Source organism: Bos indicus x Bos taurus, chromosome 4, assembly GCF_003369695.1.
Source record: "Bos indicus x Bos taurus breed Angus x Brahman F1 hybrid chromosome 4, Bos_hybrid_MaternalHap_v2.0, whole genome shotgun sequence".
Taxonomy (NCBI): Eukaryota; Metazoa; Chordata; class Mammalia; order Artiodactyla; family Bovidae; genus Bos; species Bos indicus x Bos taurus.
Window position 1 is genome coordinate 76735493 of NC_040079.1, and position 20770 is coordinate 76756262.

The 20770-nt window shown below is 37.8% G+C and overlaps 1 protein-coding gene across 12 annotated transcripts in view; it reads right to left on the minus strand.

Annotated features, from left to right (window-relative positions):
- MAGI2 (membrane associated guanylate kinase, WW and PDZ domain containing 2) overlaps positions 1 to 20770 on the minus strand; it is a 1464809-nt gene that overhangs the window by 261614 nt on the left and 1182425 nt on the right. For all 12 annotated transcript variants that reach the window (XM_027539773.1, XM_027539768.1, XM_027539771.1 and 9 more), the window contains one exon: positions 53 to 691. In XM_027539773.1, the coding sequence (XP_027395574.1) occupies positions 53 to 691 (639 nt within the window). The remainder of the gene's footprint in view (positions 1 to 52; positions 692 to 20770) is intronic.

A 20770-nucleotide genomic window follows, 5' to 3' on the forward strand; every position in this document is an offset into this window, starting at 1 on the left:
AGGTTCTACAATTTCACCTGTATACTGATTGCTAAGCCAGCCTTTATCTTACCTCCTCGATGAATAATCAAAGAAGTCTCGCTTCCAATGGGACAGTCCTTAAGTATATCCACTACTTCCGTATGGCTCAGGTTCTGTACATTCTGCTGGTTGATCTCAATAATGAGGTCGCCTTCACACAGGCCAGGGCATCCCTGAATGTCAAGTATTTGTTTCACCCGCTGTCCTGTAGGACTGTCTGCAATGGTGAAGCCAAAACCCTGGGCACCTTTCACAATGGTTAAGGTCATAAGTTCAGCTTGGGTGGCCCCAGATGAAGCCATAGATACATTGTCGTCATGGACAGGTGGTGGATACGTGCCATCTAGCTGACCATCAGCTGGCATTGAGTGCAAAGTATGAGGCGGCCGATCTGTTATATCCGGAACTGACTGTGAGGTCCGAGAAATGTATTCCAAATATGTTTCATAGTTATGTCTTCCATTGACCATCACTGGAGGTGGCCTCTCCATTATTGCAAGGGGTGGCACCATGCTGTTAGCAGGATCTTCAGGATCAAAGGGCAAAGGGTAGCCACGACACAACACCAAGTTGACACTCTGACCAATAGGAACAGACTGGAAAAGTTTGACTACATCTGCATGAGTGTGTCCAAGGACACAAACTTCATTAATATAGACAATGACATCACCTGCAAGGGAAAAAAAGAAAGAGATTGACAACATGAGGTAAGTTCAATTAACATTGACATAGAGAAATGGAATTATTTGTGAGACTAGTGAAAGAGGTGCTCTGTTTCTCAGTAAGCAGTGAGAAAATCAATTAGAATAGTATCTAAATTCCCTGTAAGTGACTCAAGGTTACAACAGGTCTGCCAACAAATATAGTGATCAAATGCTGAAAAAAATGCTAGTTGGTTATTCCTGAAGTTCAGAAACAACTTCATATACAGGAATAAAGCTACAGAAACATTTAGAAGAATGTGTACCTTGAAGAAGGACACATTCTTTGTTTCTTTTTCATCTTCATTTTCAGTGCAATTCAGTTAACAGAATTTTCAAGTTACTGAGAAGTGGTGGAAACAAGTTTCAGATGATAATCAAAGCCCAGTATTTGGGCTTTTGAGCATCATTTTACTAAGTCAATGGTCTTTTTTTTTCCCCATTTATTTTATTCTTCTATAGTAAACTGCAATTACAAAGGTTCCATGTGAACACAGGTAGATGTCTAGAATATAGATTTTGGGTTCAGGGATCTGGTTCCATATCCTGGCTCTACTACTTAGCAGATCTGTGCTGCTGGGCAGGTGACTTACTTGCTTTGAGCCACGGTTGTAAAGTTGTGAGGATGAAGTGAGATGATGCAGAAAAAGGGCTTGGTGCAATGCCTGACACACAGTGAGTGTGATAAGTGTGGACCATTATTAATATTATTGTTGCTAAAATAAGATGAGGTTTCCCTGGTAGCTCAGCTGGTAAAGAATCTGCCTGCAATTCAGGAGACCTTGGTTCGATTCCTGGGTTGGGAAGATCTGCTGGAGAAGGGAACAGCTACCTACTCCAGTACTCTTGGCCTTTCCTGGTGGCTCAGATGGTAAAGAATCCTCCTGCAATGCGGGAGACCTGTGTTCAGTCCCTGGTTTGGGATGATCCCCTGGAGAAGGGAACAGCTACCCACTTCAGTATTGTGGCCTGGACAATTCCATGGGCTGTATAGATCATGGGGTAGCAAAGAGTAGGACACTACTAAGCAGCTTTCACTTTCTCTTTCAAAATAAGATGAAGAGGATTTCAGACTCTATTCTCAAATAGGAAGCTGCCATAGATTCAACCTCTGATCTCAGACAACTTGATATTTCTGTAGATCTTTCTAAAAAAGGCATTTGTCTTTTCATTCCAATGAATTTTTTTTCCAATGAATTTTTAATATTTTATTTGCCTGTGCCATGTAGCTTGTGGCATCTTAGTTCCCTGACCAGGTATTGAACCCAGGCCCTCAGCAGTGAAAATATGGAGTCTTAATCATGTGACAGCCAAGGAATTTCCCCCAATGAATTTAATCATGGAGTTACTGAAGACCACTGGTCAGAACTTAACTTTATGATATTAAAATTGTCCTGAATTTAAACAGTGTTAAAAACAGTTCAATCATATATAAATAATAATTTTATTTTTAGAGCACTGTTCTACCATGGATTGGTATTTTTATCCTTAAAAAGCATAACATTTGAGAAATGAACTTGCAAACTGAGACTATGTCTGATGATGCTGAAGAGTATGTGAGATATGAAAAGACATATTTTCACAGATTGTCAAGTGAATAATTCAACAGATACCAGTTTATCAGGATAATTCTGAAATGGGTAGTATAAATGGCTAGGAATTTCATTCTGAGACATCATTGCCCATCAAAACTGCAAATATCAAAAATAGAAAAAAAACAGAGGTGAACTTTCAGAGTTAAATACTCTTTGGCTTCTCTCAGTTGTCTGATATAAAATGATTTCTCCACTAAATACATTGTGTGTGTGTCAGTTGCTCAGTCACGTCAGACTCTTTGTGACCCCATATACTGTATCCTGCCAGGCTCCTCTATCCATGGGGAATCTCCAGGCAAGAACACGGGAGTGGGTTGCCATTTCCTTTTCCAGAGGATCTTTCTAACCCAGGGATCGAACCTGGGATTCCTTCATTGTAGGCAAATTCTTTATCATTTGAACCACCAGGGAAGCCCAAAACACATTTTAAAAATAAGTAATTCTATGAATAGAACAGTCAGTAAAATGCCCTTAACTATATACACTCAGTTAACAATTACCAAATGCTAGAGAACTGCTTGAAAGTGTTAAAAGATACAGAGACAGAAAAGGAAAACCAACCAAACAAAACAAAATAGTATTTTCAGTGATCCAGTTTAGGTCTGATTTTGGAAAATGTCACAGACCATATGACTGGTCAGATAGAACTTCACTCTTCAGCTACATCTATCAGAGAGGGTGCTGATGTGATGACTGGGACACTGGGCCATGACTTAGGACTGAATTGAGATGGACATTCACTCTCTGCTACTACGACTTCTCAACAGACTGGAGCCATTGAGGATGGTTTGGCATCATTTTAAACTGGTTAGGGTCATCCTAGAGTCCCAGAGATGTATTTAAACCAGATTTTTTTTCATCTTCCCTGTCTCTTCTATTTTTAAAGTTGTTATATATATTTACACACTGAAAGTTAAAGAATATAAATACTTGTGCACTATCATCCAGCTAAATGATTAGAACATTGCTCATATTAGTTGAAGACCTCCTCAGTAGCACCTTTTTCCACTTGTCTTTCCTTACTGTCCTTTACAAAGGTAACCACTGTCCTGCATTTGAGGTTTGTTATTCACGTCTTTATATTTTTATGATATATCTAGGTACTCATAAACAATATCCCTACATAATGTTTAATCTCTAGAGTAGGGGACCATGAGGAGATATACCATGTCCAAGGTCAGGAGCAGGGGCATGAGGAGATACCCCATGTCCAAGGTCAGAGAAACCTCAGTAAGATATTAGGCACTGAGAGAGGGCATCAGAGAGCAGACAGACTGAAACCGCAACCACAGAAAACTAACCAATCTAATCACATGGACCACAGCCTGGTCTAAGTCAAAGAAACTATAAGCCATGCTGTGTAGGGCCACCCAAAACAGATGGGTCATGGTGGAGAGTTCTGACAAAGTATGTTCACTGGAGAAGGGAATGGCAAACCACGTCAGGATTCTTGCCTTGAGAACGCCATGAACAGTATGAAAAGGGAAAAAGATCAACTCCCCAGGTCAGTAGGTGCCCAACATGCTACTGGAGATCAGTGGAGAAATAACTCCAGACAGAATGAAGAGATGAAGCCAAAGCAAAAACAACACCCAGCTGTGGATATGACTGTTGATGGAAGCAAGGTCCAATGCTGTAAAGAGCAATACTGCATAGGAACCTGGAATGTTAGGTCCATGAATCAAGGTAAATTGGAAGTGGTCAAACAGGAGATGGTAAGAGTGAATGCCGACATTTTAGGAATCAGTGAACTAAAATGGACTGGAATGGGTGAACTTAACTCAGATGACCATCATATCTACTACTGTGGGCAGGAATCCCTTAGAAGAAATGGAGCAGCCATCAAAGTCAACAAAAGAGTCCAAAATGCAGTATTGGATGCAATCTCAAAAATGACAGAATGATCTCTGTTTATTTCCAAGGCAAAACATTCAATATCATGGTAATCCAAGTCTATGCTCTGACCAGTAATGTTGAAGAAGCTGAAGTCGAACGGTTCTATGAAGACCTACAGAACCTTCTAAACTAACACCCAAAAAGGATGCCCTTTTCATTATAGGGGTCTGGAATGCAAATGTAGGAAGTCAAGAAACACCTGGAATAACAGGCAAATTTCACTTTGGAATACAGAATAAAGCTGGGTAAAGTCTAATAGAGTTTTGCCAAGAGAACACACTGATCATAGCAAACACTCTCTTCCAACAACACAAGAGAAGACTTTACACATGGACTTCACCAGATGGTCAACACCGAAATCAGACTGATCATATTCTTTGCAGCCAATGATCGAGAAGCTCTATACAGTCAGTAAAAACAAGACTGGGAGTTGACTGTTGCTCAGATCATGAACTCACTATTGCTAAATTCAGACTGAAATTGAAGAAAGTAGGGAAAACCACTAGACCATTCAGGTATGACCTAAATCAAATCCCTTATGATTATACATTGAAAGTGGGAAATGGATTTAAGGGACTAGATTTAAGGGACTAGATCAGGCACTGCCTGATCAGAGTGCCTGATGAACTATGGATGGAGGTTCATGACATTGTACAAGAGACAGGGATCAAGGCCATCCTCAACAAAAAGAAATGCAAAAAAAGCAAAATGGCTGTCTGAGGCCTTATAAATAGCTGTGAAAAGAAGAGAAGTGAAAAACAAAGGAGAAAAGGAAAGATACACCCATTTGAATGCAGAGTTCCAAAGAATAGCAAGGAGAGATAAGAAAGCCTTCCTCAATGGTCAGTGCAAAGATGGGCTCAATAAAGGACAGAAATGGTATGGACCTAACAGAAGCAGAAGAAGAGGTGGCAAGAATACACAGAAGAGCTATACAAAAAAGATCTTCACGACCAAGATGATCATGACGGTGTGATCACTCACCTAGAGCCAGACATCCTAGAATGTGAAGTTAAGTGGGCCTTAGAAAGCATCATTACGAACAAAGCTAGTGGAGGTGATGGAATTCCAGTTGAGGTATTTCAAATACTGAAAGATGATGCTATGAAGAAAGTGCTGCATTCAATATGCCAGCAAATTTGGAAAACTCAGCAGTGTCCACAGGACTGGAAAAGGTCAGTTTTCATTCCAACCCCAAAGAAAGGCAATGCCAAAGAACGCTCAAACTACCGCACAATTGCACTCATCTCACATGCTAGTAAAGTAATGCTCAAAATTCTCCAAGCCAGGCTTCAGCAATACATGAACCATGAACTTCCAGATGTTCAAGCTGGTTTTAGAAAAGGCAGAGGAACCAGAGATCAAATTGCCAACATCTGCTGGATCATGGAAAAAGCAAGAGTTCCAGAAAAGCATCTATTTCTGCTTTATTGACTATGCCAAAGCCTTTGACTGTGTGGATCACCACAAACTGTGGAAAATTCTGAAAGAGAAATACCAAGCCACCTGACCTGCCTCTTGAGAAACCTGTATGCAGGTCAGGAAGCAATAGTTAGAACTGGACATGGAACAACAGATTGGTTCCAAATAGGAAAAGGAGTACATCAAGGCTGTATATAGTCACCCTGCTTATTTAACTTACATGCAGAGTACATCATGAGAAACGCTGGGCTGGAGGAAGCACAAGCTGGAATCAAGATTGCTAGGAGAAATATCAATAACCTCTTATATGCAGATGAAACCACCCTTATGGCAGAAAGTGAGGAAGAACTAAAGAGCCTCTTGATGAAAGTGAAAGAGGAGAGTGAAAAAGTTGGCTTAAAACTCAACATTTAGAAAACTAAGATCATGGCCTCTGGTTCCATCCCTTCATGGCAAATAGATGGGGAAACAGTGTCAGACTTTATTTTTTTTGGCTCCAAAATCACTGCAGATGATGATTGCAGCCATGAAATTAAAAGACACTTACTCCTTGGAAGGTAAGTTATGATCAACCTAGACAGCATATTAAAAAGCCAGAGAGATTACTTTGTCAACAAAGGTGCATTTAGTCAAAGCTATGGTTTTTCCAGTGGTCATGTATGGATGTGAGAGTTGGACTATAAGGAAAGCTGAGTGCCAGAGAACTGATGCTTTTGAACTGTGGTGTTGAAGAAGACTCTTGAGAGTCCCTTGAACTGCAAGGAGATCCAACCAGTCCATCCTAAAGGAGATCAGTCCTGAATGTTCATTGGAAGGACGGATGTTGAAGCTGCAACTACAATACTTTGGCCACCTGATGCAAAGAACTTACTCACTGGAAAAGACCCTGATGCTGGGAAAGATTGAAGGCGGGAGGAGAAGGGGATGGCAGAGGATGTGTGGCTGAATGGCATCATCGACTCAGTGGACATGAGTTTAGGTGAACTCCGGGAGTTGGTGATAGACAGAGAGGCCTGGCGTGCTGTTCTGCAATCCACGGGGTTGCAAAGAGTTGGACATGACTGAGCAACTGAACTGAACTGAACTAAATATTCACCCAAGTATGTTTTTGCATATTTTAAACCTTTTTAAAATGCTATACATATTAATACTACATTATATTCCTCAAAATGTATTTTTGATATCTATCTCTTTTGATATATTTACCTCTAGCTCAATTCTCATTTTAATATAATATCTATTGGGTGACTACATCATTATTTATTAATGTCTATCCATTCTTATGGTAATAGACACTTGGATCCTTGAGAATTTTTGGTTATTAAAGAAAACTCTGCTATGAACCTCTTTTCATGGCCTTTGTGCACAATTGGGAGAGTTTTTGTCAGGTATTTACCTGGCGTAGAATTGAGGGCATAGGCCACATGCATCTTCAACTTTGTCAGCAACGGGAAATGGCTGACAAAATAGATCAAGCTGGTTTACACTCCCCTCAGTAGTGTATCAGAATTTTCATTGCTCCCCATCTGATACAATGCTTGCCATTCTCAGATTTTTAATTTTCGATAATCTAATGGGTGTGATCATGGTTTTAATTTGCATTTCCCAAATTGCTTGTGAGAGTGAGCGTCTTTTCATATGTTTATTGGCTATTTGGGTTTTCTCTTTAGTACCTCTCCTTTCCCCATTTTTCCTATTAGGTTAGTCATCTGTTTTCAAACACATTGACCATTTTCTGCCCGCCACCATTCTTGACCCAACATCTTTTGTAGGTTTGGGAGGCTACATGGTATAAGCAGACATGACACAGAATAGAGAACCAAAGTCTTTGGACTGCTTCTTCACTTCATCACTTACTAGCTATGTGACTTTCAAAACCAACTTAAATCTTCTGTGACTCGGATTCTGCAGAAGTAATGAGGAACAATAATCATAGCAACTTAGTGTGCTACGGGAAATAAGAAATGAGATCATACAGGTGAAAGTGTTTGTAAGCTGTAAATTGTTATGCAAAGGATAACTGCTGTTTCAGGAATGATTATCTGTCCTTGGTTATATCTGTTTATAAAATCAGGACAGTCCCACCAAGATATTCCCACTACAGTCATAATTAAGGTGGATATGAATTTCTAAGTGGGCAAGGCAAAGGCAGGAGAGTAACAAATGCTGTTCTCTAAGGCTCTCCGTAACTCTAATCACAGTTAAACTCCCCAGCCTCCACGTTGCTTTCTTCTTCCCTCTACTATGCCAGAAAGTCACAGGAAAAAAAGAACTAAGGATAATATTCTAAGCTCTCACGGTTCCCTGCCAGGTCTAAAAGCAGTTACTTGAATTATAGTGATTAATGTTATCTATTTTTGAGTTTTAATGTGATCTTGCTATTTAGAAATAGAATGAGAACTACTTGTGGTTTTTAGTGAGACTGCCTTCTAAAATTTATGGATATTTTCCACTCAGAGCAATTTTTCAAGTCATCAAGCAAAACCCTGCAACAATATCTTTATGGAGCTACCCAGAAGATTTCTAAATATAAAAGATCAGTGGTCAGTTATCACATCTAATAACCTGACACTACTTAACTGCTCGTTTAAAAAAGTAAATGGATGCCTAGATATGGTGTCATGCCAAAGCTGTTGTTGATGAAGATGTAAGCAAACCTTTGCTTACTCAAATAGAACTGATTGGGTAATATTTATAGATCATGCTGTATGAATGTCATTTACATATTGTGAAATAAAAATATGAGCCACCTGGTATGTGCTTTCTGATGGTGCCATGCTAAGTCCTGAGACAGACTGGGCTTACGAGCGCAGACATGGACATCATTAGGAAAACTGGCTCCAGATCTAACCCTGTTGGCCTACTTAAACGGGAGAATTGCAAAAGAGTCACTTGTTTGTTCCATCTCTCAATTTATTCTTTTATAAAATGAGAATTAAAATATCTCCTTCATTTCCTCTTTCACAGGACTACTGTGAGAATGAGATCATGCTTGTGAAAATACTTTTAATTTTACCAAAGGAAAGTTCTCCATAAAAAATATGATGATGTATTTCTTTTGAGAGCCAAGCACACATTTTTATCGCCATATCGCCTGTGAGGTTAACTGTTTTCCATGTGGCCATTCGCTTCAGGCCCTATTGAGGCCAGACAGTTTCAGGGTTATTGCCTTTGGGTCTGTCGGTCGAATTTGGTGTGACTAATGAGTTTGGTGTCCCCAACAGGGCTGGTCTCCTAATGTCCTGATTCCCAGTTATGGGATTTCAAAGTGAAAGTGAAGGTGAATGAGGCTGATGAAGCGGGAAGTTTAAACCGCTGGCCTCTATGAGAAAATGTTCTAAGATAATTGGTTTCTTTCTTAGTCATGGAAATAAAAATACAGTATTGGCAATCTCTTGGGTACTTCATTATTTTGGATAAAATAGAGCACTGTGTGTAAAGCACTGCTTAAAATGGAGATATTTTTATACCTCTTTTCCCTGCTCCCACATTCTTTGAGTCACTGTGGCTAAAGAATCTTCCTTTTCAGCTGCTCTCACTTACCACCTGGTGTCTATCTCTCTTAACCACCACCTTGGACCAGACTAGAATTATTCACTTCACACTCCATTCTCATCCTACAGTCTCTTCTATTAACCGCAAATTACTCAATCTTCAGACCCACTGCTTAACACTCTTTACCACTAGTCTTTCCGTTTTATTTTTGTATTCACCTCCCAATGAATTACCTTTCTGGGGAAGCTGGGATCGTTACTGTTCACAATTCATAATTTGGTAATTTGTCTTTTAGCTGAATCCTGCTATTCTTCTACCCTTAAGTGCATGTCTTTTCTCGGTATAATTTCATCCAGATAATTCATTTCTTTGCTGACTTTTTCAAAGAAATCCTTCATTATTCCTACAAAGATTGCTCCTGTGACTACAAACTCTTCTCAGATTTTATTCCTTTGTGAGAGTTTTCTACCTGTTCCAAGTTTTTTTCCATAAAATATACAGAGTATCATTACTATACTGAGAACTCTTTAGGTATTCAATAAGAATAAAGGATAGACAGACGCAGAAAAAAACTGGAATGGATTTCATTCATTCATTGCCTTTAAGCGTTTCTAACTTGTTTTTGCCAAGTCATATGAAAAAAGTAAGTGAAAGTAGCTCAGTTGTGTCCGATTCTTTGCGAACCCATGGACTATACAGTCCGTGGAATTCTCCAGGCCAGAATACTGGAGTGGGTAGCCTTTCCCTTCTCCAGGGGATCTTCCCGACCCAGTAATTGAACCGGGGTCTCCCGCATTGCAGGTGGATTCTTGACCACCTGAGCTATCAGGGAAGCCAAATCATATAGATTTTTGTTAAAAGAAAAATAATTCTCACTGACTACTCCCATCCCACCAATTACATGTATCTACATTGAAAAATTACTGTTTCTTAGTTTTCTTTCCAGCTAATACAATTTGACTAATTTTTCTCCTTTCTGAAGCTTATTTTGGTTTCTGCTTTTATAATAATAATATATAATTGTATTATACTAGGTAATTTTATTTTAATATTGAATATTCATTTTCCCTTTGTTCTATAACTCCCACAAAGATAATAAATTTTGACATGTATTTTTGGGAGTCTGCTACTCACCACTTTAATTAAATTGAAAATAACTATTCTTAATAAAATGTATCCCCTTAAGTGATGTATGGTGGTATGTCAGATAGACGAACAAGAGTTGAAGCCAGGTCTTTGGGTTGCTTTTTGAAGAAGTAATTCATCAGTTTCCTCATCTACAAAATGGGAGAACAATAGCTGTTCTACCTACCTTATAGCAAAGAGATGTCTGTGAAAGTGTTCTGTAAATTACCATGATACCACATATATAAATATACATATTAAATTTTTTAAGCAAATGACTGATAAAGATTGGAAATTAAGAATATCTTAAGAAGGGGGAAAGAATAGTTCAAATCTTTAAAAAGAAACTGCTGGATTTTATCAAATTATTTGGAAGTTTGCTTGGAGGAATCTGAGAGGACAGATAAAGTTCATCTTTGTAGCTGAATATAGTTTCACAGCAAGGAGGACCAGTGCCTCATGCAAGCATCCTGAGATTCCTCATTTCCTTCTAGAATGTAGGTACAGTGTAGTTAGGGCAGAAGGGTCAGAAGGCCCGTGAGGCTGCAGCTGTGGTGGTGGTAGGTGGGACTTAGAACACCCACACTTCAGGGTCTTGACATTCTCAACTATGTCACAAAGTGAAAAGGTCTGATGATAAGTATCTACCAAATAAATGATCGCTTGCCTTTCTCAGTTTTCCAGATGAATCTGTTACAGAGTTCTATGCCTCTCATTGCCCCATAGTTTCTCCTTATACCTAAATCTAATTTATTTTGCTAAAGATCACTATTTCCTCAATTTCCATTCTCATGGAAGCATCATTATTTCAGAATAATTTAAAATGGTTTCTAGAATTCCCAAAAGGTCTCTTTAGGGTACTAGTTATAAAAACAGCCATGAATTGGAGGAGACTCCATCTTAGATGTTCCGGAACTAACCATTGTCTATTTAAACATCTGTCTTTGTAGACAGCATTATTGCAGACACCACCGAATTGTGCGGAAGTGCAAATACTTAAGTTATGGAAGGTATAAGAGACAGGACAAAAGCCTTCATCAGAAGAGTCTGAATTTGTTAATTCTTATGTGCTACCTTATAATTGACATTGTGAATGAAAATGAGGTGAATTGATCTATAGCAATAAAATAAGGTGTTTTAAATCTCCCTCTCTCTCTTTTAACTTTAAAGCATCAAGTATGTCATAATGGAAAGCACACTGATTTAGGAGTCAGAAAGTTTACATTCTTATGTCAGGTATGCCAATAATTTGTGGTATCAACCTCTGGGTCTTATCCCTCATTATTAATTTATGCAGCAAGTATTTATTATACTCAATAGCTACCATGAGTCAGGGACTATGGCATAAACAGAGAGGACTGAACTGGATGATCTCTAAGCTATATTTTTTCAGTCTGAAATTCTAACACAAAGTCCCTTGGAGTCTACCTCTTAGGTGTCTCTGCAATTGTGCCACCACAGAGGTTGGGAATTTGCCTATTATATGGATTTCTACAACAGTACCTTAGCTGGTTTTATTCATATCATAGAAGGGAAGGAGGGAAAGAGGAGAGCCTGGCAAATGGAATGACTTTGAATCTGTGGGATTATGAGGTTCTATAATTTCACCCCCTATGACCAGGATTACAAGGGATGGCCAATAAGCCCCCTCTTCTGATCAAACTGTCTCAGGAACCAGAACAGTATAAATATTCTACAGGTCAAGGGTATTAGTTTCAGGGACTCGAAAGCCCTGGGCACTGCCTTCTTCTGTCTGCCTCCCTGTCAACTCATTTTCATACCACACTCTCTGATGTCCTTTCTACTTAATGTCCTTTCAATGCCTGATTGAAAGAGAACAGAGTCCAAGTTCTCTAGTTCAGCAAACAAGGCTCTCAGTCTACATTTTTACCATCTCCTGCCTTTTCCTAACCCACTCTGTGCTTTAGTTGGGGTAAGCTCAGGCCTATGTCCTACACATGCTATATCTTCCTATCCTCCCATTTCTCATGCTTTGTCCCCACTAATAAACTCCTAGTCACCACGGACAGAGGAGCCTGGTGGGCTGCAGTCCATGGGGTCACTAAGAGTCAGACAGACTGAGCGACTTCACTTTCACTTTCATGCATTGGAGAAGGAAATGGCAACCCACTCCAGTGTTCTTGCCTGGAGAATCCCAGGGACGGGGGAGCCTGGTGGGCTGCCGTCTATGGGGTCACACAGAGTCGGACACGACTGAAGTGACTTAGCAGCAGCAGCAGCACCCTTTCAGACCAACTTAACCTTTCTGATCATCTTTCTGACCACCACATAGCTCAGTGTTATTACCTCTTCCTGTGTGTTGCCCTTCATGACACCTTAATTCTTCAATCTCTCTAACCACATTAACCCCACCTAGAGTTTCTCTGAACACAGAGACTACCATTTTAATATATGTAATACTTATCTGGCATTTGCAAATTCTGTTTTACCTAATCCTTAAAAATTCCTCTGAGATTATTACCACTGGACTTCATACATGTGGAAACAGCCTAGGAGAACTGAATCGTAGTTAGGTTGAGATTCAGGAATTGAACCCAAGCTTTAACACAAGTGTTAAGAATTTCAGAGACCAGGACACATTTTGACTTGGGGACACTTTCGTGTCCCTCCAATTGTATCAGCTGACATGTTGGGTAAAATATCTTTAATTCCTGAATATGAAAATTGAGAGATGAACTGCAATATTCTTTTGATTAGCCAAGTTAATAGAGGGAAGCAGTGAAGCAAATAATTGCAATGGGGGAATTTGCTGCAATATCCCAGTCCACTTTCTGCCGAGCTCTAAAAGAATCTGTTTGCAAGAGGACTCTGAAGAGGTGGAGGGTGACAGGGCACTGTAACCTACAGAACTCTGCAGCCATCATAAGCTATAGTATAAATTATTTCAATAGTTGTGTGATTTTGGGCAAGAAATTTAACTGTGTTTAATCTAGCTTCTTTTATGCATAGAAAAGTCAGGAAAGGTAGTTTCTAAGGTGCAGTTTTAAAAGTTCCTACATCTGATGAGAATGTGAAAAGCTCTCCTACTTCACTCATAGAAGGCATTGGGAAATTTCAGTGTTACAGTTAAACAGGTAAGTGACCAGCCTTTGTGGGCTTACCCCAAGGATCCTTGATTTTGGAAAAGCAGCCAGTGATGCTAACACTTTATCTACAGGCAAAAGTATACCAAGCATGGCCCCTTATTTCTCAAAAGAATGAAAGCTTTCTTAATCATATTTTATAATTGCATCTGTGTGACCTGGTGCAGATGCCTAATTAAAAGCTTGGTTAAAAAAATTATGTTTAATCAGCACGCATCCAACAATTACTCTCTGGCAGATGTGGATCAGACTGACAGTATATTTACATTTCTTTTGTGTTTAGCAGGGAATGGTAAGATATATTTAAATACTTGCATTTTACTTTGTTGGAAAGGAGGAAGAAAGAAATACATTCTGAGAGAATCTAAAGGCACTGATTATGTGCTGATCTGGCAGAGATGAAACAACACTTTAGATTAAAACTATAAGTAAAGTCACAAAAAGAAAGCATAAAAGACTGTTTTTTTTAAACTTTTCTTCTTTAAAACATTTTTTTGCAAAGCTCCAAAGAGTAGATGCTTTCTAAATAGCTGGTTCACTTTAGGAATTCAATAGCATAAAAGGGTCAGTGAATCTATTTCCTTAAAAGAATGCAAAGAATTTTAAACAATGACAAGAAAAAGAGACAAATATGTCATCAGAAGGACTCTATAAAATGAAAATAGGTTTCTGAATCTAAAGAGACCTTATGATTTCACTAGAAGAAAATAAAAACAAAATAATTTTTAAAATATCTTAAAACCTTTGTAGGACATGAAAGTTTATGAGAGTGAGACAGAAACGCATTCCAGAGTTTTCCTGTGTGTGTGGACACACATGTGAGCAGAGGCATGACAGAAGTACGTTCAGCTACTCACAACTCCCCACGAAACCCAAGCTACAGAAGTATCTTATAGGAAAAAGTCGCCATTTTACACGCACAGAGAGTGGTGTGCATGTTTATTTTCAAACAGCATTAACTGTATTCCTGAACAAGAATGACTCTTTTTAGCATAAGTGACTCCTAGGGGCCAGTATGACCCAGTGCCATCTTCTGAACTAACTCCAACAGTGTATAGAGTGGCTGTAAAACCTTCTCTGAAATGATGGGGGGACAGCTGGCCGAGGTGGAGCCAGGAACTGGGCACTGGCATGCTTTCCAACAGTTTATTCTACTCTACCTGCAGCTGTCGGTTGTCAGCCATCCTGATTGAGCAAGAAAACAAAATAACAGGGGGAGAAAGAACAAGAGAGAATGAAGACTAGAGCACCCACTGCATTTCAGACAGCAGGCTCCTGCCAAATGTGGGAAAGTGTGTGTAATTCTGTGTGTGTTTGCTATCTGATCTACATACCTACATGCACTTTTAAGACAGGTAGAAGTGATTTTTCAGTCAGAGGAAAGACGCATTTAGTTTTTGATACGGTGAAATCGATATAGAAAAGGGAAAAAAAAAAACACCTCTTTTTTTTCAAGGCTCCAGATAACATTCAGTGAAGTTATTTCCTTGAATTGCTTTTGAAAAATACATACCATTTGCTCTAACACGAGCTGGGGGCTGACACTGAGGATCCAGACTGGGGATGGGAGTGGGTCTGTTATTGGGGCTATTTGGCCAAGGGAGCTCTCAACCCTGGATGGCTGTCACCCTGTGTGATATTTCTGGCAAGTGTTCTGGCTAGTGCAAGCCAATCAACAATCCTTAACTGGTAGTGTAACATATCAGGTTATGCTGATCTACTTCTCTGTTCCCTTCATGTGAAAAATTACAGAGCCCCTGCTGCCTTACTGAAACAAGGGCTGCCAGGATATTTCTCCCATATGGATTTCTGAACTGGTGCAGCTTTAAGTTGCTGAGCTTCATCAAATGGCCGGCAGAAAGAACAAATGTTCCATGCTAAAAATGTGTCTGTATATTGCATACACACTGGTCCAAGGTTTGATGAGAGAGCCCTTCTAACTTGTTAAGAGGGAAACAGGCTTGGCAAATGTAACTTTTCTCTGACAGATTTTGATCATTCAAACTTGGCTGCTTTTATTTCCAATTTTACTTTCTGAAAGAGCAATATTTTATACAAGTATCAAGAAGTCAGTCTGTTCATTGGGCCATATACACCAAAGATTGCCAATTAAAATTCCTACAAACACATGGCAAAAGGAGAGAAAAAAAATTTTGTCCTGGCTGCACTGAAATTTTGGAATCTAGAGAAAGTCTTTTGGTTTATGTGCAGAGAAAGGGAAATCAATATGTATTAGACACCCAGAACTTCCTCCAAAGGGCATATACCCTGCCACTACCCTATCTATGATCAACACTATACAATGATTCTTTTGAGGATGATTAATATTACTAGGCTAGAAGTTTCAGGAAAATATGTAGCGATTTCCCTGCAGACAATGGGAGATTATTCTATTAGATACAACAGACAACCGGCACAGAAAAAACAATCTAATCTCCTGCTGTTCCTGATATTAAAAATTTTATACCGTACTGAAATCAACTGGAATATGTTACCAGAGAATTATCATCAAAGATTTTAAGTTGTCTTCTCCCTCTTCTACCACTAGAGACTATACATCTACATGAAAATATATGTAAATAGATCCACATGTGTATATGTTGATTTGCTTATTTAAGGGTTACAGTTTACACTCCAATCAGATTTACTTAATGACAGAGTCAGAAACAATGAACAACTCTTGCTTTTTAAAACTAAATCTAGCAATGATTTTATAATTATAGTACTTGTACTTTATTTTTTCAAGTTCTCCAAATCATAGTAAAAGGCAAGAACCATAATGATACAGTTCCAGATGAATCAATTGAAAGTGAAAGTTTTATACTAGATCTCATCAATGAATTTGGTAATTGCAGTTACAAAACTAATGAACAGAAATCTGTTACATTACTATACACTAACAATGAAAGATTAGAAAGAGACATTCAACAAACAATTCTATTTACTATTGCATCAAAAAGAATAAAATACCTAGGAATAAACCTACCTAAGGAGACAAAAGACCTGTATGCTGAAAACTATAAAGTGCTGATGAAAGAAACCGAAGAAGACATAAACAAATGGAAAGATATACCATGTTGGTGGATCGGAAAAATCAATATTGGCAAAATGACAATACTACCCAAGGCAATCTACAGATTCCATGCAATCCTTATCAAATTGCCAGAATTTGGTATTTTTCACAGAACTAGAACAAAAAAAAAATTAAAATCTGTAGGGAGACACAAAAGAGCCCGAATAGCCAAAGCAATCTTGAGAAAGAAAAATGGAGATGGAGCAATCAGGCTCCCTGACTTCAAACTATACTACAAAGCTACAGTCGTCCAAACAGTATGGCACCAGCACAAAAACAGAAATACAGATCAATGGAATAGAATAGAAAACACAGAAATAAGCCCAGGTACCTAAGGATAATTAATATACAACAAAGGTGGCATGTCTACACAATGTTGGAAAGACAGTCTCTTCAATAAATGATGCTGGAAAAACTGGACAGCTATGTGTAAAAAAGAAAGAAAGAGTATGAAGTCATTCTTTAACTTCATACTCAAAAATAAGTTTAAAATGCATTGAAGTCCTGAATGTGACACCAGAAACTGTAAAACTCCTAGAGGAAAACATAGGCAGAAAACTTTATGACATAAATTGCAGCAATATCTTTTTCAAACTGTCTCTCAGAATAATGGAAATAAAAGCAAATAAATGGGACCTACTTAAACTCAAAAGCATCTGCACAGAGAAGGAAACAATAAACAAAACAAAAATACAACCTACAGATTGGGAGAAAATATTTGCAAATACTGTGACCAATAAGGGATTAGTCTCCAAAATTTACCATCACTCATGATGCTTAACAGCATCAAAACAAACAACTCACTCAAAAAATGGGCAGTGGAGCTATATAGACGTTTTTCCAAAGAAGACACTGATGGCCAAGAGGCACATGAAAAGATGTTCAACATCACTAATTATTAGAGAAATGCAAGTTAAAATGACAATGAGATATCACCTCACACCAGTCACAATAGTTGTCATCAAAAAATTCACAAAGAATAAATGCTGGAAAGGGTGTGGAGAGAAGAGGATCCTCCTACATTATTGGTAGGAATGTAAACTGATACAGCCATTATGGAGAATAGTTTAAGTGGGTTCCTTAAAAAACTAAAAACAGAGCTACTCCACTCCTGGGCATATATCTGGAGAAAAGCATGATCTGAAAAGAAATATGCACATCAATGTTCACTGAAGCACTGTTTACAACAGCTAATATATGGAAGCAACGTAAATATCCATGGACAGAGTAATGGATAAAGAAGATGTGGTACATATATTCAATGGAATATTACTCAGTCATAAAAAGAATGAAGTAACGCTATTTGCAGCAACATAGATGAATGTAGAGAGTGTCATAGTGAGTAAAGTAAGTCAGACAGAGGAGAAATATCTTATGACATCCCTTATGCATGAAATCTAGAAAGAAATGATACAAATGAACTTGCTTACAAAACAGACTTATAGACTTTGAGAACAAGCTTATGGTTGCCAGGGTAGGAGGGAAGGATGGAAGGAAGAGACAGTTAGGAAGTTTGGGATGGGCATGTGCACACTGCTATATTTAAAATGGATAGCCAACAAGGACCTGCTGTATAGTACATGGAAATCTGCTCCATGTTATGTGCCAGCCTGGGTGGAGGGGGTTTTGAGAGAGAATGGATACATGTATATGTATGGCTGAGTCCCTTCACTGTTCGCCTGAAACTATCACAACATTGTTTGTTAATCAGCTGTACCCCAATACAAAATAAAAAGTTAAAAAAAAAGAAAGTGAAAGTTTTACATAGTTTCTTTTTTTTTTTCTGGTTTAGATATTGCAAAATAGTCCATTAAATCTTTTCCACTGAATAGAAAACACTATTGGAGACTACATTGGTGGTGGTTGTGTCTGATTCCTGCAACCCCATGGACTGTGGTCTTCCAGGCTCCTCTGTCCATGGGATTCTCCAGGCAAGAATACTGGAGTGGGTTGCCATTTCCTTCTCCAGAGGATCTTCCCAACCCAGGGATTGAACCAGGGTCTCCTGCCCTGTAGGCTGATTCTTTACTGTTGAGCCACCACAGAAGCCCTGCTGAACCACCAGGGAAGCCCATCGGAAGTCACAACAATAGGTATTATTTATGTGCTAAGAGGGGTAAAACTGTATGCCAAGAACTCTGCCAAGCACTTTAGAGACTGAACCTCTTTAGTCCTTAAAATAATCTGATGGAGAATAAACTGTCCCATTTTATAGAAGTGACTTAGAGAAGTCAAGTCTTATATTTACAGAGTAGCAGAGTTGTCTTATCTCTAGTGTGTTTGGGGTTACTTTTAGGCTTGTCTTCTAACTACATGGATGTTTGGTTATGTAAGTTTATGAAATTTCAAGAGTCATTTCATTACTTGGAACTTCATTTACTTGGAACTTTTTAAGACACAGACTATGGTTTATCATTCAAAATTTTATTTACCCTAACTTCACATTTTTGACCACCTGAATTGAATAGGTATTTTGGCATAATGGAAACTTGCATGATATTTTACTGTGAGGTAACAATCTTGTTTTTACTCACAAGTTGTAGCCCATACAAAGAAATAATCCAGTAATAGAAAAATCTATATTTAAATAGACTTGTCAGCTTGCCCAAGTGTTAAAGGAAGCAAATCAAAACAGAGAAAATCACAAGCTACCAGAGAAGATCCCTGGGGATGCAAGTTTGAGGTTGTAAACATTTAGCAAGTTCAACAACAACAAAAAACAATGAAAATTAATTTAAGGTATACGTAAAACATTTAAACTTTGAAAATCTGGCTTTCATGAATTCTAGAAGGCAGAAGAATCATTAGAAACAGGATTGCATATCCCATTTAACTGAAATCAGAGTGGATATTTTAAATGGATTCAAATATGGAAGGCCTATTAGCTCATTAGCTAATTCTAAAAGGAATCAGTTACTAGAACATTTAAAACAGTGGGGTAATATCTTTGCCTTGCATGCTCTATTTCCAATATTAGTTACATAGACATGCTAACTTTTCTATATAACCAATAATGATGTGACTGTTACCTCTTCCATTATGAATTCTACTCATGAAACTGGCACAGAGAAAGCATAATGTCACATTTCACATTCCTAATTACTGGCCTACAGAAGCAAGAGATCTAAGGATTTAGTCAATAAATAATATAAAAATACAGTCAGCAGAATATAAATATTTATTAGTACATCAAAAGTTTGCTAGACAATTTTTCAATGATTTCTTCAGCAAAAAATACTTAAGTCAGACTTAGCTTTGAAAGGACAGGAAATTGGAACTATCTCAAATATTTTCTGCCATGAAATATCTTTATCTAATTTTTGTCTTAGTTTCTTTCTTTTCCATATAGATTTGATTGTAGGTTTTTAAATTTATTTAGACTTACTAAACATACAATTATTGTTCTAAATCTGACAAGGCATCTACCTGTTTTGTGGAGAAAGCATTAGAATTGAGGCAGAATTTTGTGTTTTTTGGCAAAAACAAAACTAACATAAACTTCAGCATCTCTTTCACTTTTTAAATATTTTTCTTTGTTCAGCTGATTTTTTCTCAGAAATTTTTCCTTCTTTTAAAGAGAAAAGACACACTAATACTATTTTAGTACTAGTTTTAATTGTAAATTTACTATGATTGATTGAATCAATATATGCAAAAGATATCCATAGTTACAACCTACCCTGTATATTCTATGTATACAAAATACACAATAACGTCTTTATTTTCAATATCAAGAAACATGTTGATTTTCTTATCTGTGAAAATGATCATATTATTAGTGTGGGTGAAAACTTATGGTAGGAAGAAGATAAATATTGATTTGTTCTTGGTAAATTGAAAGGGACTTGCAAACACAGAGGTGAGGGCTGGAAATACTAAATTTGGAGTGATTAATATAGAGATCTAGGTTCTATGCTTTCACTCAGATTCTTTTGTTATTTCTTTATGGATTTTGTATTTAAAATGATTTTTCAATCTCAACTTTTTATTGAGAAGTAATGAATTAGTTGTATTTTCACTAACTACTAATCAAAGTAACTCACATTTGGTTGATATATTTTTACCTATAATACAATAATTCTGATATCTTAATATTTATTCAATAGATATTTATAGGGTCCCTACCATGCACACTGGGAAGGGACCAGAAGACACGAAGAGTAAGATATAGTCCCTAACCTCGAAACATTATGACCTATAACTTAAACTAACAAAGAAAACTAGTCGATATTTATCATGGATAAATATATGATTCCTTTTCAGTATTTCAGTGAAATATTAAAAATAGCCAGGGCTCTTAAAAGCACATTACAAAACAAATAAAAAACATAAAATGTT